This window comes from Myxocyprinus asiaticus, chromosome 47, assembly GCF_019703515.2.
Source record: "Myxocyprinus asiaticus isolate MX2 ecotype Aquarium Trade chromosome 47, UBuf_Myxa_2, whole genome shotgun sequence".
Lineage (NCBI taxonomy): Eukaryota > Metazoa > Chordata > Actinopteri > Cypriniformes > Catostomidae > Myxocyprinus > Myxocyprinus asiaticus.
The window spans coordinates 14,640,793-14,664,742 of NC_059390.1; the positions used below are offsets into that span (position 1 = coordinate 14,640,793).

Consider the following 23,950-nt stretch of genomic DNA (forward strand, 5'->3'; position numbering starts at 1 on the left):
CTTTATCCCCAACTCTGTAAGCATCCTCTTTGGCCTGACGAAGCTGCATGAGTTCCACTGTAAACCATGGTTTGTCGTTGTTAAATGTTAAATAAGTCCTAGCAGGAATGCACATATCCTCACAGAAATTGATATATGATGTAACAGTATCTGTGAGCTTGTCCAGGTCGGTGGCTGCAGCCTATAAAACACCCCAATCAGTGTAGTCAAAGCAGGCTTGTAGTTCCAGCTCTGCTTCATTGGTCCATCTCTTTACAGTCCTTACTAAAGGCTTAGCAGATTTTAATTTCTGTCTGTAGGTTGGAAGATGAAGAACCAGGCAGTGATCAGAGAGTCCCAAAGCTGCTCTAGGAACAGAGCGATATGCATCCTTTATTGTTGTGTAACAATGATCCAGTATATTTCTGTCTCTGGTTGGGCATGTAATGTGCTGTTTGTATTTGGGCAGTTCACGTGTGAGGTTTGCTTTGTTAAAATCCCCAAGAATAATAACTGAGTCCGAGTATTGTTGTTCTGTGTCTGTGATTTGATCAGCCAGCTGTTGAGGCGCGCCATTCAAACACACGTTTGGTGCGATATACAGACTACTCACCAGAATAAACGAGAAAAACTCCCGCGGCAAGTAGAAAGGCTTACAGTTAATAAAGAGCACTTCCAAATTAGGACAGCACATCTTCTTTAACGTTGTCACATCTGTACACCAACTTTCATTGATGTAAAAGCATGTTCCACCGCCTCTCGTTTTCCCCGTTAACTCCGCGATGCGATCCACTCTGAACAGCTGAAAGCCCGGCAGATGTAACACGCTGTCCGGAATGGCTTCACTCAGCCAGGTTTCTGTGAAGCATGAGGCAGCAGAGGTTGAAAAGTCCTTGTTTGTGCGGGTGAGGAGATGTAGTTTGTCCGTTTTGTTTGGAAGAGAGCAGAGATTCGCAAGATGAATGCTCGGCAGCGTTGTTCGAACGCCACGCCGTCGGAGCTTGACCAGCGCGCCTGCTCGTCTCCCTCGCCTGCGTCTCATAGCGTGTTTAAACAACACAGCCGTGCCTCCGACTAAAATGTCAAACAAAACGTCTGAATATTCAAAATCTGGGAAAAGATTGACTGGTATATGCTGTCGAATGTTCAGCAGTTCGTCTCTGGTAAAACTGACTGGAAAAGGATTACTAAACACAGGACAAACAAACAAAAACAACAAAACAATAAAAGCGCTCCACACAGAGGCGGCCATCTGTGGCGCCATCATGATGTATATGCAGGACAGGTGTTTTCTCTTTCCCTCGTAAGTGCTGTTCAAATGTCTAAGTGTTTGAATTGGTTGAATTGCTCCATAGCACTTTAAAATAGTGAATTCTAATGTCAAATTCAAATGGGTTGCTTAAGTTTTGTTGTCTGCGCCACAATATCGAGGAAAGCCAGTTTAATCGTGCATGTGATCCGCACTGCGCTATCCTGTCTCCGGAACTCGCATATCGAAGGAAGCCTGGTTGAAGCAAGCTCCTGCGTTCTCCAAAGATTCATGAGGTTAGAGCAGAGCGCGTCACATGCACGAGTGTTTCTCGGTGGATCATGCAACACACACGTGAAACCAGTCTTCAATCACTCCACTCGCATTTGCGTTCCACAATAGAAGCATATTTAATGCTTTTAAAGTGGTGAAAGCAAGATGAACATTATAAAATTTGCTTCAGCAATTTTCAATGCATGAAAAACCATGTATTGTATATAATGCTAAATATTATGTATAATAATGCTATGGGGAAATATAATCCTAATGTCCAATGTCATGTCTGATTTGATTTCTTAAGTAAATTATTATTTAAATGGATAAGCATGCACTTCCATTAAATATGTATTTTTGAAAAGAATATTTAGATGTGATCAGAGACAATATAAGTTAAAAAAAAAAATTTTTTTAATTAAAATATTTTAAATGTATATAAACAATGATGGTGTGTAAGCAGCATATGTATCTAACATAATTCTGTATATCTAATATTTCCATGTGGTGTCACCATGGCCCTGTTCTGGGATGACTTTTTGTCCCAGTACATCTCTGATGGATCATTTAGCACTTTTAAGAGCAGTAATTTAAGCTTAACTTTAAAGCCAAGGAACAATGACAAAAAAATCCAGCGCTCCATCCAGCTGTGTTTGAATGCAAGAACACGTTCTCATCTTGCACTATTGCTACTGTCAAGAAAGCCAGAGTGTGGTGGGTTCTCTGTATAGTTTCACTTACTGCCATCCTGCAGAAAACAGGTGGTACTTCAAGCTTGAATTGCTATGATGGCAGGAATATTCCATATTACTGTCCAGGGACATGATTATTTGCATATATTTTATAACGCATTATTTTGTGTTAAATTGACAGCCTATTTTTTTCATCCTTTTTTCAGTTTGAGTGTCCCTGGTCATAGCATGCTTAATTAATTGTATAGAAACTTCTGTGTTTGATGGAAGAAAGTCATACAAGTTTGGAATGACATTAGGATGAATAAATAACAGAATTAAAAAAAATTTTGGCCAAACTATTCCTTTATAGACTTATGATTCATGCATGCGTGTCTGTAACTAAAAACAAGAGGACACGTGTGTGAACGCAGAACTCAAGCTATGCTTTTTGTCTAGATATAACTCTGCTAATTAAATTAACAAGCCCTCCTGTAGACACTAACTCTGTCCCTACCCAGTGTCTTGTCTACAGAGAGGAAGAGATAATGACCACAGACTGATTTCAAATAAAACAGCAAATGCTTTTCACTTAATAATGCTGTCAGCAAATGCATGAAAGAGAAAGAGATAGATTTTTACATGCAGAGCAGAGCCATTTCCATACAATAACATGTGTTAAATCACTATAAAACACCAGAACTAAGAAACAGGTTACTACTACTACTACATCATACACCGATCAGCCACAACATTAAAACCACCAGCCTAATACTGTGTAGGTCCCCCACGTGCCGCCAAAACAGCGCCGACCCGCATCTCAGAATAGCATTCTGAGATGCTATTCTTCTCACCACAATTGTACAGAGCGGTTATCTGAGTTACCGTAGACTTTATCAGTTCTAACCAGTCTGGCCATTATCTGTTGACCTCTCTCATTAACAAGGCATTTCCATCCACAGAACTGCCCCTCACTGGATGTTTTTTGTTTTTGGCACCACTCAGAGTAAATTCTAGAGACTGTTGTGCATGAAAATCCCAGGAGATCAGCAGTTACAGAAATAATCAAACCAGCCTGTCTGGCACCAACAATCATGCCATGGTCCAAATCACTGAGATCACATTTTTTCCCCATTCTGATGGTTGATTTGAACATTAACTGAAGCTCCTGACCCATATCTGCATGATTTTATGCACTGCACTGCTGCCACATGATTGGCCAATTAGATAATCGCATGGATGATTGCTGGTGCCAGATGAGCTGGTTTGAGTATTTCTGTAACTGCTGATCTCCTGGGATTTTCACGCACAACAGTCTCTAGAATTTACTCCAAATGGTGCCAAAAACATCCACTGAGTGGCAGTTCTGTGGACGGAAACACCTTGTTGATGAATTCAAATTTAAATCTAAATATTAAAATTTAAATATAAAATTTAACGGCACAGTCTCCTGGAAGTTCTTGAACAGCTTAAATCGCTTACAGCACCTTTAAATGTCTACATTCTTCCACAAATGGAGACAGAACACTAAAATACTTCTTTATTATATTTTTTGTCTGGTGATAAGTTACTCACTCTTAATACTCTAATTTTAAAACAAGTGGTTACTCATATAACATCATGTAGTTCAAGACACACATTCTTGTTTTATTATTAACAATAAAAAAAATATTAAAATCAAGTACTGCTTTTGCTTAGTATTTTTAGTATATAGCTAGGACTAATAAGTGGTAGGAAAAGGGGGTACTTTTTCAAAAGTGATAAAATAATTATTAATGGAATCTTTAAGTAACCCCTTAAGGAAATCAGAAATCAGAATTGGAACCAGAATGGTTAAATTCCTCATGATACTCATCCCAAGTTAACAGAGTCTATAGCCATTTCATATCATTGAGTGGCAGGTATAATGCACTCTGGGAGTTTGGTCACTCAGCTCCTAAATTTAAGAACTATTTGGCTTGGAATGTGATAAAGTTTATCTCTTTTGTCTTACACATTAACAAGCCAGACTATGAGACTTAGAAAATGAAAGCAGTGAAAGCAACGAAAAAGATAAAGACATTTTAAAGGCACAACAGACACAGTCAAAGCAACTGCAGTCAAGTGCCCTTGAGGTCATTTAAATTCCATTGATCAGGCTTAAAAGACTGTATAAGCAGCACTCTTCAACACCTCAGAGCCTCAGTTGAGATTGCAGCTCTCCACCGTGATCACGATGCATTTCGAAAAAGAAAACTAATAATAATGCGGTTGAGCAGAAAAAAAAAAAATGGAGAAGAAAAAATTGTAGAGCGCAGTCTCAGTCTCAAGTGGCGTGGCCACTCAGAAAAATTTGAGTGGCCATGCCAATAAGTAGGCTGGAGGTGGCAGCCTCCGTATCAGAGCTGTGATGGGCTGTCAGACACAGGCCACTGATAAACGAGCAAACTGAATTGAAGAAGTCATGTAATATATACCAGCGCTTTATTCGCTCTGTATCTCTCATTCTCTCTTTCTCTCTTTTCATTGTGGGTACTGTTACAGGCTAAAGGCTGCAGAAAATGCAAGGTTAAAATAGAGAGACAAGGAAGCAGAAACCGGTTGAAAAAAATACAATATTGTGATATATCCAGAATCAATTCAATGGTTTCTAGAATGATTAGTGACGATACTGATACTTTATTTTTTCACAAAAACAATATACAGCATATACTGTACATAAAGTGGCCCCAAAAAGTATTCAGTTACTAGTTTTTAGACATTTTTCCAATCGTCCCAACAAGGTAATTTTTAGTGCATGTGTGAAGCTCACACAGGTGTCAGAGCAGAGTAACTACAGGTGAAGTTCATAACTCAACTATGGACGTTCTCCTTATTCTGCCTAGTATGCAACACATCATAATGCAAAACATTAGCTATTCTTTTAAGAAGGAAATAATTCCATGAAATAACTTATGACAATGAAAAAACAGCCATATGTCAACAAATAATCTTTGACGTCTGATATGTGATAGCCCTCCTCCTTTCTAAGCCAATGCCCTGTGAAAAACCCAGGGCATTTATTATTAATGAAATCTAACCAACAAATCCTGCTTTACAAATGCATATGGTTCAGACACACTTGAGTCCAGCAGAGTGTCTCTCTCTCTCTCAGTTGGGTTTAGGTGTGTGTGTTTGTGTATACTGTATGTTGACACAGTGCTGGGAGTACTGAACAGAGCTCGATAAGTGATTGATGAAGCTGCGAGTGATCAATAACGCCTTTGCATGCAGACCTGAAATGACATGAGAGCTGTCCTTGTGAAGACTGAGCTAAAGCTATCTGTAGTGTGCAAGATCAGCTAGTTTCATGGACATAGACTAAATCTAATCTCTGACTATACAGAGTTTAAATGGAATATTCCAGGTCTTCAACCTACAGTTATGTCTGTGTACTGTATATGTGGGCATGCTGTTGATTACCACAGGCAATCATTTTCGACTTGGCCCTCAGAGTAAGCAAACAAAAAGAAACGTGATTACAGTAAATACAACTGTATTTCTCCGGTATTCCTCTGTATCCCAGGACAGGCTGTCTCACTCTCTGCCTTTATTGCACAAGAAAGACAGTCTCAAGTTCTGTCTCTATAAGGCAGTCTGATCTCACATTAGTGAGCTACTGTAGAGCATTATGATTGTCGTATCGTGTTAGTGATAATGCAGTGTTTTGTTTGAGTATATATCCAAGAACTGTAGATAACGTAGCTGCAAATGTTCAGGCCATACCCTTTCCTTCAGCTTGGCTACTTGCTCTCTGTAGAAGGCATCCTGCTTTCTGAGCTCTTTGTCTCTCTCCTCCAACTGTCTCGCCTGTGGAGAGAATACAAACACAAGCACTAAGTTAGAAAATTCAATACACTATACAGAAAAATATAATCCTACAAAGCCAGGTGGTTAAATAGAGGTGGTTAAATAGCATGGGTATATTATAATTTATATTTTACAACTTGGGTGTATTTATTGCTGCTTTAGGCAAAATGATCTAGACCCTCAGCACACCAAGCAGCAAAGTAGATATTAGGGATGGGTCATGATGGTTGGCTTGCCATCCAACAACAATAGTTGATTAGGTCTAATGACATTGATAAGTCACATCCAGATCCAGATCCATTTTTTTTATGTTCTCAGTTTTAATATTTTAAAGTGGTGTTGCTTAAGTGTGCTGACCATGTGATGTGCTTTAGTTGTTTGACAGTTTGCACTTTAAAAACCCTACTGAAAATATTGTGTCTTTAAATACATCCTCTGTAAAGTGCTGCCAAAATTGCCATAAATACTTAGACAAACAAATTTGGTCATTGCATTGCATCTCGTGTTGTATTTTGTGCGTCCCACCATGAGTGGTGCTTTTTCAAGATGCTGGGTCAAGTCCAACTTTTCAAAATGCTCCTCAAGACCTTTATATTCCGTACCATTACAATACACTCTGTCAAACTGTTTTTAAAGCAGAAATGCATCTTATATGAATGCCTTCTTTGAAAAACGTCTGATCAGGGTCAGGTGAACCCAAAACCAGCTAATTGCACTGTAAAGGGCTTCCCTGAGAAAGTTTAGTTGACTTATCTTTAAGGCAACAAATCGACTAGACAATTTTGAAAATATGCTGTTGTTCACATCCCTAGTAGATATGCACCCAAAGTCAATATGGCCTCAGACTATTGGTATTGTGAGAGATAACATACGCCTCTGATTATTTCAAGGGCAACAATTCATGACAGGATTCATCTAGGAGCCCTCACTGGAAAACCTCTGTGTGTAAGAGGCTTTGAGTGTGTGTGTGAGTGTGTGTGTGGATGCATAGAGAGAGAGTGATATCATCAGCAGTGCATGAGTAGAGAATCTTTATGGTTGTATTCATGATTCTCTCTCCTACTGCACCTGCCTGTCCCCCTCTGTCACTCTTGACCTTCAGCTATTGGAAAAGACCCTCACTAGTTAATAACATGTTATATGCAAAGATATACCAACAGCCATGTTTACACAGTCTAATTATAGTGCTTGCAAAGAATAGGGCTAGCTGAGTGTCATGACAATGGCAACAGTGGACATGTTGATGCTACATTATGTGACAAGTTCAACCATTTTACATTTATAGAAAAGATAAACCAAATGTGCCATTAAGACAAGTGTGATTTATATCAGTTAATGAAAGATTCCTTTGGACAAGCAAAGATTAGAGACATTTTGTGAAATAATGCAATAATGTGGCTCCACACATAAGAATTATAAAAGCAGAATGAAAAATAATTGTGACTGTGATTAAAATGCATTTCAACAGGAGAGGAAGAGAGTGATGTGTAGTCTAATTAGGCATGCAGTACTGCAGCAGGAAGCAAAGGAAGAAGAATGCACTACAGAGGTTTAGCAGGACACTGACATGGGATGTATAAGGGACGTATAAATCAAACCTCTTTTATACCTTACCTTCCTCTCCATCTGCTGGAGTGAGGGAGCAGAGACAAAAGGAGAGAGAGAGAGAGAGAGAGAGAGAGAGAGAGAGAGAGAGAGATTTCACTGATTTAATAAGGAAGTTCCTAAAATTACACTCAGTATTCAAAGGACACACAGACAGCAAGAGTGAAACAGCAGGGTGTTGCTGTAGTCAAGGCCAGGCAGAGAGACTGCTCGATCAGCTCTGTGTTATCAAACATTGCTGAAAGGTGAGAAAGAGCTCTTCACAGTGAAAAATCTCATCTAAAACCTGAACATCTGATCTAATTTAAATCTAATCACAGCAGAATGATCCCCATCCCAGCATAACACTGGTGATGAACTTCTCAAACCCTCAGGTACATTTGCAATCCTTTATAATTCAAAGAGAATTGTTAATGATCCTAAAGAAAATTAAACTTTTTATAATTTTCTCTTGCAAACACACCCTCCCAACTGCCTGATCTTTACATAATGGGAAAGGTAAAATGATGACATTAAATTAATCTATTTTTACAGTCTAGTTCTATGGGATTTTCTTAGCTTGTTTTATCATCCACCATGCGAAAACTTTAAGTCTGACTGATTCGAAAAGTAACAGCAGACTTCTCAACAAGCTACACGATTTGATGTATCATTCATGTCTGTTGTGGGATGAGTTTTGAATTGTAGGTTTTTTTTTTTTTTACTTCTGAATAACACCTTAAACCTTATCCAAACCAAACCATCCTAAGAAAGTTTGTTGATCTTAGCTGGTTTGACCCGTTCTCAAAAGGTTTCAGCTGGTCTCAAAGCCAGACCAGATGAAAAGTACTTAAACCCCCCTAAAACCAGCCAACAGACCTGCTGGAAGACCAGCCAAAACAAGCAAACCAACTTGCACTAGTTTAAGCTGGCTTTCAAAGTGGGGATTTGTAATGGATCGCAACAGTGTCTGGCACCCGCCTACTTTTTCAGCTGTATTGGTTCTGGATGTATTTTTCCCATTCATTTTTTCGATAGGGATTTCATAAAGTATTTCATAAAATGAACCAAATAAACCAGATCTGGAGTGAATCACAACATTACAAACTTTGGTTTTAAGCAAAAAATAATATATATATATCTAAAATCGGATAAAAAGACAAAAGTTACAAGACTGTGTACTACCGTCTTTAATGAGAGAATAAACTACAATCCCACTAAGTATTGCAAATAACGTAACTGAATTAAAAACAGCGGAAAACATAAAACTATTCTTTTAAATTTGTTGGTTAAATAGTTTATGGCAAAATATTCAGATACACTATATTGCCAAAAGTATTCGCTCACCCATCCAAATCATTGAATTCAGGTGTTCCAATCACTTCCATGGCCACAGGTGTATAAAATGAAGCACCTAGGCATGCAGACTGCTTCTACAAACATTTGTGAAAGAATGGGCCGCTCTCAGGAGCTCAGTGAATTCCAGTGTGGTACTGTGATAGGAATCCACCTGTGCAACAAGTCCAGTTGTGAAATTTCCTCGCTACTAAATATTCCACAGTCAACTGCCAGTGGTATTATAACAAAGTGGAAGTGATTGGGAATGACAGCAACTCAGCCACGAAGTGGTAGGCCACATAAAATGACAGAGCGGGGTCAGTGGATGCTGAGGCGCATAGTGCGCAGAGGTCGCCAACTTTCTGCAGAGTCAATCGCTACAGACCTCCAAAGTTCATGAGGCCTTCAGATTAGCTCAAGAACAGTGCGTAGAGAGCTTCATGGAATGGGTTTCCATGGCCGAGCAGCTGCATCCAAGCCATACATCACCAAGTGCAATGCAAAGCGTCGGATGCAGTGGTGTAAAGCACGCCGCCACTGGACTCTAGAGCAGTGGAGACGCGTTCTCTGGAGTGACGAATCACGCTTCTCCACCTGGCAATCTGATGGACGAGTCTGGGTTTGGCGGTTGCCAGGAGAACGGTACTTGTCTGACTGCATTGTGCCAACTGTGAAGTTTGGTGGAGGGGGGATTATGGTGTGGGGTTGTTTTTCAGGAGCTGGGCTTGGCCCCTTAGTTCCAATGAAAGGAACTCTGAATGCTTCAGCATACCAAGAGATTTTGGACAATTCCTTGCTCCCAACTTTGTGGGAACAGTTTGGGGATGGCCCCTTCCTGTTCCAACATGACTGTGCACCAGTGCACAAAGCAAGGTCCATAAAGACATGGATGAACGAGTTAACTTGACTGGCCTGCACAGAGTCCTGACCTCAACCCGATAGAGCACCTTTGGGATGAATTAGAGCGAAGACTGCGAGCCAGGCCTTCTCGTCCAACATCAGTGTCTGACCTCACAAATGCGCTTCTGGAAGAATGGTCAACAATTCCCATAAACACACTCCTAAACCTTGTGGAAAGCCTTCCCAGGAAGAGTTGAAGCTGTTATAGCTGCAAAGGGTGGGCCGACGTCATATTAAACCCTATGGATTAAGAATGGGATGTCACTTAAGTTCATATGCGTCTAAAGGCAGATGAGCGAATACTTTTGGCAATATAGTGTATATACACATATATAAGTAGTTTGAGAGCTTAAGGAGAATTGACTGCATCATTTGAAAGTGTGTCGTGGAAGTGGGTTGTCGATGGTGGTCGGCTTTTTCCGTGGTTTGTTTGCTGCATTTCTGTTGAATCGTTTCCCTTCTGGATCATGGTGTGTGTAGTTTTTCACCAGGAATGTGCAAATTAAACACGATTTTTAAAATGTAGTTTAAATAACAAGGACTGATGGCTTCAGCATAAGCCTATACCATCAAATAACAACTTTTAGAGCTCATGGTAGGTCTGCCTTGAAAGCTTTAGAAGTTATCGTCAATCATCATTTCCCCTACGAAAAACAATTAAAGGGATTTTTACTTACGGAACCAGACTGTTGCACTGTATAGTCACCACGTTGCACTTTATAAAACAGGTTATTCCAGGGTTTATTCCCAGAGTTCTGAAACGTCATGTAAACAAGAACGCAGAATTTCTTAGGCCATTTAAAGGATTAAGAGAAAGAGGTTTAACACGCCTGGGTTACTCCAGGAGAACACGGCTTATTGTGGAATTGTAAAAGCATAAGCGCCGTTGTTACAGATTTTTATTACAGATTTTTGTAGTGTGCGCAAATGCAGGAACAGACCGTATAACAAATGTCATAGGATGGAGCCCAACAACATGTCAACACTGCAGAAAGAATTCAACATTTCTGGGAGTACAGTGGAAAAAGCACATAAACTATAAGCATACCCATTTATACACACCGATGTTAAAATCAACTGTCCCTCACATTCGCGTCTATGCGCTTATACATTGGGGGAATCCCAGAGTTTTACGTAAGAAGGAAACCCCACTATTGCAGCGCAAATCCACTGCAGGACGCGATAGAAAGTTAAGGAAACAAGCAGCAACATCTCTGTAATATCTGTAAATGAAGCAATGCAACTGAGAATAAAACAGTGAAGACTTCCTCAGATGCCAAGTTTATTATTTACACAAACGTCATGGGGAAATTACATTGCTGTGGAGAAAGCTTATTACTGACTGAGCCGCATGTAAAAGAGAGTAAAGAGAAAGCCACGAACACCGCTCATGTAAACACATACGCTGATTTTGAGCCTTACGCAGCTTTCTTGCAATTATCTGCTTTCTGGCGTCCATGTAAACATGGCCTTTGATTAATAACTAAAAAAAAAATTTTTTACCTTCTCTTAAATCGCACACAAATTCCTCTATAACAAAATATCAAAAGGTAAAAATAGCACATTACATTGCGTATAAGTTTTTTTTTTTTACACATACTAGTCTCAACTTAAAATATGTGATGGGTAAAAAATGAGTTAGTTTGGAGTTGACCAAGGTTATGAAACAGGACAAGGAACTATGACATGAGTGTGGGTGTGTAAGACGGCTTAATAGGAACACAATTCAATCAAGTCCCACACCTGCAGCAACAGAACGGCTCTCCAAAAACACCCACAACCCTGAACAGAAACAGTCCAACCCTCTGGCACACTAAATCTGACCTCTGCATCATTCCTCTCCAACACTCACACACACAGACACATTCACACATTCTGTGAGCCAACTGAGGCCTGTGCGTGGGCCAGAAGCATTGTGGGTAATCAGTCAAGGAGACATTTTGACTCCAAATATTCTATTGAAAGAAATGCAGCTACTGCCACTGACCTTCAGCATGAAACACACACACGGAGCAGCTGCTTTCACACACCAATAGGTAAACACTGTGAAAGCGTATCCAATGAGCAATTAAAGAACAGGGAGGTGCTGCCACCGATGTGTGCACTGGGAATTTCCCTCTCATTCAGTGCATCATAGAGGGCATATGGCAGCCCTCCACCATTCAGTCACACAGGCTGTCAGAATTATTTCCATCACATCAAACTCATTCAGCCTCCTGCAGGTTATCTAATCACATTACATTGCTAACAAAGGCCCAGAGTCACATGACCGATCGCTTGCTATTATGACTCTAATGAAGAACAGGGAGTGGGATGGGAGACTAAGAAATGAAAGTGAAACTACAAACATGGAAAACAAGAGAAGAGGAGGATGAGAGGGAGGACAATGAGAGTGATTTATCATATCAGATGTCACACCTCTTGTGACATGTGGCTGGAGGGAGAAAGTTCAGAAAAAAAAAAAAAAAGAGCGAGAGTGCGCCCCATGCAAGCTGCAATCCTACTCTTCTACAAATAATTTTAAACAAACTGGTGAGGTCCCATCAGAGTCGGGAATCTGAAGAGAAACTAAAACAAACTGCACAATTTACTGTCTTTTGTTGGGTCCAGTATAAACAACCAGTCAAAATCACCTTTATTATTACTATTTACATTAACTGTTAAATAACACAAACTGAAGCATGGAAATTGTGCTGTGACCAAAAAATATTAAACAAATCAATCTTATATTTTAGACTGTTCAAAGAAGCTCTAAACCAACTCGTTCTCTCAACCAACTTCACAAGCTGCCACATATGGTATGCTTTTAAAACAGTATTCCTTTTTTTGTTGGCACTTGATTGCTACATTTCCGGCAATATCCAGTCCAAGTTGTGTTTTAAATTTAAAATAGTCTTGTAAAGAAATCTTTAAGTAGGCAAAATTTACATTTGGCTACAAAACAAAGTTCAAGCACGCAAGCACATTAGATTAAAAGGTTTTAGCATCAAAACGTTGCTAAAGCATTGCTTTCAATATGATGAAAGGTTAAGCAGACATTCCAACTTTTTAATGATATTGTTAGTAGGGCTGCACAATTGATCAAATAAATAATCGAGATTACAATAACAGCTGCCACAATTTACTAATTTACTAATAATTCACTAAAAGTGTCTATTTTAGCAGTCTATGTAGGTCTACTCATTGCATTAAAATCTTCGACTTAATTTTCTATTTAGCAATCAACAAGTCTGTTGCTCGCTTGTGTATAATTTATTCAAAATGTGAACTACAGTTTTGCTTTTCATGCTGCTAAGAGGGCCAATATGAATTTGACAGTTTAGGCACTATCTTCATTTACTTATAAAACAGCTATATAGTATTTCTGAAACCGTTCTCGACTTGTTTTGGATGTGTAGCCTACATAAAAATATGGCATGCAGTTGATCAATTCAAAATAAGTATTTTAATGTGAATTCTATTAATGGAAATTAATCGCAATTACAATATCAAGGGAAATAATTAACAATAATGATTTTTTCCATAATTGTGACACACTTATATTTAGTTCTTCTGGTGTTAATGAATAATAGTATCTATTCAATTTCACTCTTATTACTTCGAAAGTGACTGGGCAGGCAGTTTATGAATACCAATTAGGTGATGTGAAATGTAGGCAGTAAAAATGTGGGCTGCTGTGTGCTAATGTATTCAAGTCAGTAGTTCAGAATAAGGTATTTTTGCAACTTAGTTTCGATAAATGGTCTTTTTTCACTGGAAAGAACGTCGAGTTCTGAAAGTTATGTAACTTCATAAGATCAAGGATGTAATTTCTCGTTATAGGACCCCTTAAAAACAACTTCATTATCACAGAGACGATATTTGTGCATGTGTTCTCGCCCACTCATAACCAAACAAGACAAAAACTCTGATGGTGTGATTTAAGGCTCAGTCACATTTACCTTTGCATGGCGAAATTCTGTTGGGAGAAATACATTCATCTCCACACAATCAGGAAATTTGCTTGATGGACTTCCGAAGAAATGGTCAAGAAATTTCTCTACGGGCTGCTTAAGGTTACAAATTTTGCATATGCGAATTTGCAGCACTGATGAATAGCTAAGTAGTTTGGCAAGTCGTTTTGGCGGATTTCACACTCGCTTAACATCCGCCCATGCCTTTTTAGCCTATGGAATTTTGCCATGCAAAGGTAAATGTTACTGAGCCTTTAGAGGAATATTATGGGTTATTTTCTACCTCTATGTACATATCCAGATGTGCTTTAACAAATATATGATAACTGTAAGCAGATTTGACAAGCAGAATTTATTTCCTATGGTAATCAACTGTATGCGACAGATGCTGTCCATGACATTAAGTTGACAATTATCTAAACTATTCTTTTAAAAGGCACAATAAAACTCACTATTAACAATAACATTTATTGTGAGATGAGCAATAAAAACAGATACCCAGTGACATTTATCATTTTATAGTTTATCTCTTAAATGAGAATATGGAGTGGCCCAAAACAACAGCTGGCCCACACTTTCTCCAACTCTGTCACTCTGAATGAAGTTAGAGATATAATAAACAAAAAACTTTGCTTTAAATTATGAGCTAGGCTCTTCCCACACAATCTCTGCTCTCTCATGGCGGGATGACTCCAGCATCAGTGCAGCAGACCCCATGGTCAAATTAAACGGGTCATTTAGGAGGAAGACTGTCTTGCTGAATATCAATTAGCTGCAGCAGAATAATTAAGGAGAGCAATGTTTTTAATTAGCCAAGTGCTGCAGTTTGAGCGCATGAGAAAGGAAGAGAAGTAAAAGGTAAAAAGCATGTGCTGCATCAGGGTAAGAGAAGCATGAAAGATACTTTAACCATCTCCTGACTTTATCCTTCTCTGTCCCCTGCTTTGTCATCTTCTCTCTGAAGCAAAGGCTTTTTGTCTTTTAAAGGGATAGCTCATGCAAAAAAGAAAAGTCTTCAGGGTGAGTACTGTAAATAATGACAGAATTTTCATTTTTTGGATGAACTATCCCTTTAAGTATAATGGCATTTTAGCAGTTAAAGTTGGGTCCGTAAGGGGTTGAGTATTGCCTCCTCTCAACCCGCAGTGCACACATACAGTTGTGCTCAAAAGTTTGCATACCCTTGGAGAATTGGTAATATATGTAAACACGTTTCTTTTATTTCTTATGGGATTCATATTCAACTGTAGGATATAAGGGCACAATCATAAAACAAAACATGGCAACAAAGAAAAAATGAAAATGACACCTGTTCAAAAGTCTGCATACCCTTAGTCCTTAATACTGTGTATTGCCCCTTTTAGCATCAATGACAGTGTGAAGTCTTTTGTAATAGTTGTCTGTGAGGCCAAAAATTCTTGCAGGTGGTATAGCTGCCCATTCGTCTTGGCAAAATGCCTCCAGGTCATGCAAAGTCTTTGGTCGTCTTGCATGAACCGTACATTTGAGATCTCCCCAGAGTGGCTCGATGATACTAAGGTCAGGAGACTGTGATGGCCACTCCAGAACCTTCACCTTTTTCTGCTGTAACCATTAGAGGGTCAACTTGGCCTTGTGCTTAGGGTCATTGTTGTGCTGGAAAGTCCAAGAGCGTCCCATGCGCAGCTTTCATGCAGAAGAATGCAAATTGTCTGCCAGTATTTTCTGAGAACATGCTGCATTCATCTTGCCATCAATTTTCACAAGATTCCCCATGCCTTTAGAGCTCACACACCCACAAAATATCAGTGAGCCACCACCATGCTTCACAGTGGGGACGGTATTCTTTTCACTATAGGCCTTGTTGACCCCTCTCCAAACATAGCGCTATTTTGGTCTCGTCACTCCAAATTACAGTGTGCCAGAAGCTGTGAGGCGTGTCAAGGTGTTGTAGGGCATATTGTAACTGGGCTTTTTTGTGGCATTGGCACAGTAAAGGCTTCTTTCTGGCAACTCAACCATGCAGCTCATTTTTGCTCAAGTATCGTCGTATTGTGCTCCTTGAAACAACCACACCGTCTTTTTCCAGAGCAGCCTGTATTTCTCCTGAGGTTACCTGTGGGTTTTTCTTTGTATCCTGAGCAATTCTTCTGGCAGTTGTGGCTAAAATCTATCTTGGTCTACCTGACCTTGGCTTGGTATCAAGAGATCCCCGAATTTTCCACTTCTTATTAAGTGATTGAACAGTACTGACTGGCATTTTCAAGGCTTTGGATATCTTTTTATATCCTTTTCCATCTTTATAAAGTTCCATTACCTTGTTACGCAGGTCTTTTGACAGTTCTTTTCTGCTCCCCATGGCTCAGTATCTAGCCTGTTCAGTACATCCACGTGAGAGCTAACAAACTCATTGACTATTTATGCAATGACACTAATTGCAATTTAAAAAGCCACAGGTGTGGTAAATTAACCTTTAATTGCCATTTAAACCTGTGTGTGTGTCACCTTGTGTGTCTGTAACAAGGTAAAAATTTCAAAGGTATGTAAACTTTTGATCAGGGCCATTTGGATGATTTCTGTTATCATTATGATTTAAAACGGAGCCAAACAACAATTTGATAATAAATGGCTTCATATGATCACTATCCTTAAATAAAAGACAGTTTTTTTGCATGATCAGTCATATTTTCAAAATCAATGCCAAAATTTCACAATTTCTGCCAGGGTATGCAAACTTTTGAGCACAACTGTATGTACACACTTAATGGAGTGCAAAAAACACTCACTTTCTCTACGCAAGTGTTTCCCACAGAGATCCAGCAGATCCAAGCATATAATAACAAATCAAAGCTCTTTGTTTTAAGTGTTGTCACTTTCACCGTGACCTTCGCTGGCCAAACAGCACAAGGTCATCGCTACTATGGGCCTCGCATCCATCACTAGAAACTCAGTTGCCATAACAAACTCTCACTCTGCCAGGAGCTCAGATGTCCAGCAGGCACAGGTCAAAGGTCAGGTGTCAGGTCACAGCCAGCCTGTCCAGACCTAATTGGCAGTGAGAAGAGGGATAAAAGTGATTATTTTGGGAATAAAATTGATAATGATTAAGTGTAAATTTGTGGGTTGGAGAGAAGAACGCCCAGTTGTGTGAGCAGATACAGTAAGTGCGATTGTAATATACACGCTACCTTTCAAAATGTGGAAATACTATCAAATTATTGTTTTGAAGGGAGAGCATGTTTTGATCTATAATTTTATTCAGCAAGGTTGTATTTACATCATATGACTGAAAAATACATTTATAATGCTACAAATTACTGTTTCTCTTTCAAATAAATGTTTTCTTCATACTTTCTATTGATCAAAGTGTCCTCCCCTTGAAGCAATTACAGGTTTGCAGCCCTTGGGCTTTCTGTTTACTAAGATATTCAGATGAAGTTCCAACCTGTAAAACAGACCTTATAATCAAACAGATTTTAAAACAGCTCAACACCACTGGGGGCCTGGGTAGCTCAGTGGTAAAAGACACTGGCTACCACCCCTGGAGTTCGCTAGTTTGCTAGTTCAAATCCCAGGGTGTGCTGAGTGACTCCAGCCAGGTCTCCTAAGCAACCAAATTGGCCCGGTTGCTAGGGAGGGCACAGTCACACGGGGTAACCTCCTCGTGGTCGCTATAATGTGGTTCGTTCTCGGTGGGGCCCGTGGTGAGTTGAGCGTGGATGCCGCGGTGGGTGGCGTGAAGCCTCCACACGCGCTATGTCTCCGTGGCAATGCGCTAAACAAGCCACATGATAAGATGCGCGGGTTGATGTCTCAGACGTGGAGGCAGCTGGGATTCGTCCTCCGCCACCCGGATTGAGGCGAATCACTATGCGACCACGAGGACTTAAAAGCACATTGGGAATTTGGCAATCCAAATAAAAAAAAATACAAAAAAAAATTTAAAAAAACGCTCAACACCTCAAACTTCAGATTTCATGGGTCCATAATACTTCTTTAATTGTTCACCATCCAATTATTTTGCCCATTCTGTCCTTTTCTTCTTATTTGTTAGTATGGTTGGAAACCAAGTACATGTTCTTGTTCAGAACCGGTTCCATTCTTTTAAAAATATCAGAATCGTATGATCTTCGTGATTTTGGGTTCCGTTAATGGTTCTCCACATGCAGTTTTCCGCAGATGTGGCTGGAACACCATCCTCAAATACTCTGACAGTGTTTCCAGCAGTGCATCTCTGCAGCAGCACTGCCTAATACTGACTCTACCAGTGTATTTAATTCCCAATTGAACGAGTCCCGAGCCGGCTCTTTTTACAGTGTGAAACATATGCGCTTCCGGTACAGTTCGATTCCAGAAATAATTATTCAAAGGAGCTGGTTTTTTTGAATCAACAGCGCAAAACATATGGTGCTTCTAGTATAGTCCGATCCCGAAAAACCATTCTAATGTGCCAGTTCTTTTGAATCTACAGCACAAAACATACAGTGTTTCCAGTATACAAGTAATCTTATACTGATGTGCAAGTTATGAATGTCCAACCCGAAATTAAATAAGAACTGTTGAAGTCTCGCAAGCCTGAAGAACAACATTAGGCTACAAAACACAGTCTAAACTGTTTCTGGAACTGTTACTGTTTATTTAATGATGACCTGTGTCTCTATTAAATCAAGCAGTTACTGACTGGTTGTTCATATGACAATGTATAATTAAATATAAATAAGTTGTTGTAATAAGTGGAATTTAATAAAATAATAAATTAATTAATGAAATATGCCATCACATTTCGTGTTGGTTTAGCTTACTTTAAAATAGAGTAAGGATCTATTATTGGATTGTATTTCTGTCATTAAAAAGTCTGCAAACACACCTTTTACAAAAACTGTATGAAATTTATTTCTGATTATGATCCGTTTCTGATTTGATATATCTGCTCTGTACAAATTTGAAATTATTTCATTATTTGGTAACAGACAGCAGAGGGTAGTAAATGCAATAAGAATTGCATTTCTCATTTCTAAATAATTCTAAAAAAATAAAATAAAATACTAAAAGAATAACTGGAATTGTTACTGGAACCGTTAAGGAACCGGAATCGTTAAGAGGAATCAGAATCATAAAATTCCTTATGATTTCAAACCCTATTTGTTAGATTCATATGTGTCTTTTTCTTAAAACTCTGCTTTAAACATAAAAATGTCTTAGTAAATTCCAAACTTTTGAATGGTAGTGTACAAATCCATAAGTTTCGACTAATAGTTTAATCTCAGCAATAGAGGCAAAGTAGAATTGTTCAGTGGAGATCCATGCGACAAAAACATCAACCTATCTTTAACATGGTGGAGCGCTCCTATTGTTTTGTTGTTTTTGTTTGTTTGTCCTGTGTTTAGTAATCTTTTTCCAGTCAGTTTTACCAGAGACGACCTGCTGAACATTCGACAGCTTATACCAGACAGCCTTTTCCCGGTTTTTGAATATACAGACGTTTTGCTAGACATTTTAGTTGGAGGCGTGGCTTTGTTGTTCAGGAGACGCAGGTGAGGAAGACGAGCCGGTGCGCTGGTCAAACTCCGTCAGCGGGGCATTTGAACAACGCTGCCAAGAATTCATCTTGCGAATCTCCGCTCTCTTCCTAACAAAACGGACAAACTACATCTCCTCACCCGCACAAACAAGGACTTTTCAACCTCTGCTGCCTTGTGCTTCACAGAAACCTGGCTGAGTGAAGCCATTCCGGACAGCGCGTTACATCTGCCAGGCTTCCAGCTGTTCAGAGCGGATCGCATCACGGAGTTAACGGGGAAAACGAGAGGCGGTGGAACATGCTTTTACATCAATGAAAGTTGGTGTGCAGATGTAACAACGTTAAAGAGGATGTGCTGTCCTAATTTAGAAGTGCTCTTTATTAACTGTATGCCTTTCTACTCGCCGCCGGAGTTTTCCTGGTTTATTCTGGTGAGTGTATATCGCGCAAAACGCGTGTTTGAATGCCGCGCTGCAACAGCTGGCTGATCAAATCACAGACACAGAACAACAATACTCAGACTCAGTTATTATTATTCTTGGGGATATTAACAAAGCAAATCTCACACGTGAACTGCCCAAATACAAACAGCACATTACATGCCCCACCAGAGACATGAACATACTGGATCATTGCTACACAACAATAAAGGACGCATATCGCTCTGTCCCTAGAGCAGCTTTGGGACTCTCTGATCACTGTCTGGTTCATCTTCTTCCAACCTACAGGCAGAAATTAAAATCAACCAAGCAAGCAGTAAGGACAGTAAAGAGATGGACCAATGAAGCAGAGCGGGAACTACAAGCCTGCTTCGATTGCACGGATTGGAGTGTTTTTTAGGCTGCAGCCACGGACCTGGACGAGCTCACAGATACTCTTGCATCATATATCAGTTTCTGTGAGGATATGTGCATTCCGGAAAAACAAGTTTTCAGCTAACGACCCTGCATCAGTGTGGAGTGGCATGAAACAACTTATGAATTACAGGACTCCTACCCCCAACCCTGTAGGGAACCAACAACTGGCTGACAACCTAAATGCGTTCTACTGCAGATTTGAAAGGCCCAATCTCACACCCCACACTCACTCTGACCTTCACTTCACACAAACACCAACACCTCCTGCAACCCCACTCCTCCCCCTCCTGCTACTCAACCTGCACTTAAGATCTATGAAGATGATGTGAGCCGCGTCTTTTGGAAACAAAAGACGAGGAAAGCTTCAGGCCCAGATGGCGTCTCACCAGCGTATCTTCAATCCTGTGCTAACCCCATCTTCACACAGATCTTAAATAGATCACTGGAGCAGTGTGATGTCCCATGCTGCTTCAAACGTTCTACTATCATCCCCATCCAAAAGAAACCAAAAATCACAGGACTTAATGACTACAGACCTGTCGCCCTGATGTCTGTGGTCATGAAATCATTTGAGAGACTGGTGTTGGCCCACCTGATGAACATCACTGGACCCTTTCTAGATCCCCTTCAATTTGCTTATCAAGCAAACAGGTCTGTGGATGATGCAGTCAACATGGGATTGCATCATATCCTGCAATATCTGGACAGACCAGGGACATATGCAAGGATCCTTTTTGTGGACTTCAGTTTGGCTTTCAACACCATCATCCCAGCTATACTCCAGAATAAATTACACCAACTCTCTGTTCCCATGTCTATCTGTCAGTGGATTACCAGCTTTCTGACAGACAGGCAGCAGCTTGTGAGACAGGGGAAACTCACTTCCAGCACCTGTACAATCAGCACTGGTGCCCCCCAGGGATGTGTGCTCTCCCCACTACGCTTCTCCCTCTACACCAATGACTGCATCGACAAGGACCCCTCTGTCAAGCTCCTGAAGTTTGCAGATGACACCACTGTCATCGGCCTCATCCAAGATGACGATGAGTCTGCATACAGAAGGGAGGTTGAACAGCTGGCTGTCTGGTGCAGTCAAAACAACCTTGAGCTGAACACGCTCAAAACAGTGGAGATGATTGTGGAATTTAGGAGGAACACCCCAACACTGACCCCCTCACCATTCTAAAGAGCACTGTGGCAGCAGTGGAGTCATTCAGGTTCCTGGGCACTACCATCTCACAGGACCTGAAGTGGGAGACCCACACTGACTCCATTGTGAAAAAGGCCCAGCAGAGGTTGTACTTCCTTCACCAGCTGAGGAAGTTCAACCTGCCACAGGCGCTGCTGATACAGTTCTACTCAGTGGTCATTGAGTCTGTCCTCTGCACTTCAATAACTGTCTGGTTTGGTTCAGCAATGAAATCAGACATCAAAAGACTACAAAGGACAATTCGGACTGCTGAGAGGATTATTGGTTATCCCCTGCCCCCCCTTCAAGAACTATACACTTCCAGAGTGAGGAAAAAGGCTGGAAAAATCACTCTGGACCCCACTCACCCTGCCCACTACCTTTTTGAACTGTTGCCTTCTGGCCGACACTTCAGAGCTCTGAGCACCAGAACCGTCAGGCACAGGAACAGTTTTTTCCCCTCAGGCTATCCATCTCATCAACAGTTAAATTGCCCCATTGAGCAATAATTATGTGCAAAATACAGTTTAGTCTTTTTTTATATTTATCCAACACATCAAACCTCCTCTGCCATTTCATTCCTCTGGAAGAAAAAAAAAACATTTGCACTGTACATAACAGATTTGTATTTGCACTGTACATAACAGATAACAGATTTGTATTAGATTGCACTACGTATGTGTATGTGTGTATGTATGTATGTGTCTGTGTGTGTATGTACGTATGTGTATAACTATTTTTTTTTTTTAATTATTATCTATGTCTTGCTGCTGTTTTTGTATTGTTGTACACTGGAAGCTCCTGTCACCAAGACAAATTCCTTGTATGTGTAAGCATACTTGGCAATAAAGCTGATTCTGATTTATGCAAGTCGACATGTAAATAAGATGGAATGCTTTACTGAAAATGTTCACTGTTTCAAGCAGAGCACCCACTACAAGCCTTTAGTGGCAAAGTATTCCTCTTAACTACACAGAGGGACAATCCTTTGCCCCTGAGATCATCTCCTGCTAAAGGTGTCTAGAAAGACAATGTAATACCCAGCGGTCTCTGCTGCTATGACAGGAAGGGTCAGTGTGTAATTGAGAGGGATGCTGAATGGAGGTAAGAGGTCATTGTTGTGTAGGCAGAAGTAGTTGACGGTCCCCTGTGTAGGATTGGAGAAGTGTCCTGCCCAGAATTCGGGCCTCATTTTCTGTGAGCAAAGATCAAATTAGCGGTGAACCAGAAGGTCTGTCCCTTACTATTAAAGGGACCAGATACAAAGATTTCCCAATTAGCCTTGCTGCCCAACATCCAGACCCCCACTTTATGGATGCCCTGTTGCCCTGACACAGTGATCAATCCAATGCCTTAACACACACACAAGCACAGACTCCTCTGTCCACCTGTCAAGAAGTATGTCCATCCAATCAATAAGATTTGACAAAGTCACTCTATATGCTCAAGGGCAGATGTCAAAATTAGTCTCTTGACCTAGAATGTTGCCATTTGAATACTATGTATTCCAATTTGACCTTCAGTCTATGTACATCTGTTTCAGTTTGGCCACAGATTTTTGCTAGGGTCATCAGACCACCAAAAGTAACCAGACATGCCTGCTTTCAGAAGATAAAATATAACTGTCCATAAGGATACTCTGAAGAAAAGAAAAAATCCTGTGCACTACTGTAGCTTGCAAAATCTCTTGATTGAAACAGCATCAGCAACATTATGCAGGTCACCTATCAATGGTCTTATGTCTGAAACATTGCTTTTTTCAATAAATATTGAAGTTATTGCAAGTTATGGCAGTGTGTGGATATTTTAATCTATCTTTTTGAAATATTTGCTATGTCCAACGCACCTGCCTGCAACAAATCAGGAGTACAAGGGGTGTTAAATAATGTTCCAAAAGGATGCTCCAAAAACACTTTATAAGTCAAGGAAATATCAAATTAAACTTAATCCAATATAGGCACAGCTGAATGGCTGGATGTCTCATTGACATGTATGTGGCCAATGCCATAGATTTTGCCAGGCCTCAGGGCGGGCAGCTGCCAGTCTACAGGTCAACTCTGCCCAACCTGATCACAAAGCTTGATTAATTGACTGATCAGCAGCCTAAGGTATTAACTGATGGCTAAAGCCCTTTTCAGCTTGCGTTATCTCTGCCGAGGCCATATGGGGAAAACCATGGGGAAATCAAATCATCAGTCACTTTCATTGAGAGTGGTCTCTAAGGAGGCCTAAGCCATCTATTACCAGTGCGAGAGAACAGCCGAATAAAGAGGAGAGAGACACCCCTGCAAACAGAGAGGAGCAGGGGTAGACAACAGAGCAGAGCGATACAGAACAAAACAAAAGAGTGTTCCTCTCTCTCTCTCTAATATTGAACTAGAGGACACACTGAGGGACCTGAACAGCTGAACAATTGCCTTTGGAATAAAGCTCTCCCTCATGGGAATGAGAGAGCAAATAAGGGAAGGAGATAGAAAGAGAAAGACAAAGACAGAGACAGAGAGAGTGGGCATGAACATAGGATAGGGTCATGCTAAAGTCTAGATACATTATAGAAAGAGAAAGAGAAGAAGAGGAAGAGGACATGGAGATGGAGAAAGAGGAGGAGGAAAGAAAGATAAGGAAGAGA

At 40.3% G+C, this 23,950-nt stretch overlaps 1 protein-coding gene across 2 annotated transcripts in view; it reads right to left on the reverse strand.

Annotated features, from left to right (window-relative positions):
- Positions 1–23,950, reverse strand: part of LOC127436503 (MICOS complex subunit MIC19-like) — a 111,424-nt gene that overhangs the window by 40,914 nt on the left and 46,560 nt on the right. Inside the window, exons 5-6 of one of the 2 annotated variants that reach the window (XM_051690706.1) lie at positions 7,615–7,629; positions 5,917–6,000 (exon numbers count right to left, since the gene is read on the reverse strand). In XM_051690706.1, the coding sequence (XP_051546666.1) occupies positions 5,917–6,000; positions 7,615–7,629 (99 nt within the window). The remainder of the gene's footprint in view (positions 1–5,916; positions 6,001–7,614; positions 7,630–23,950) is intronic. The other variant, XM_051690707.1, reaches the window with a different exon arrangement.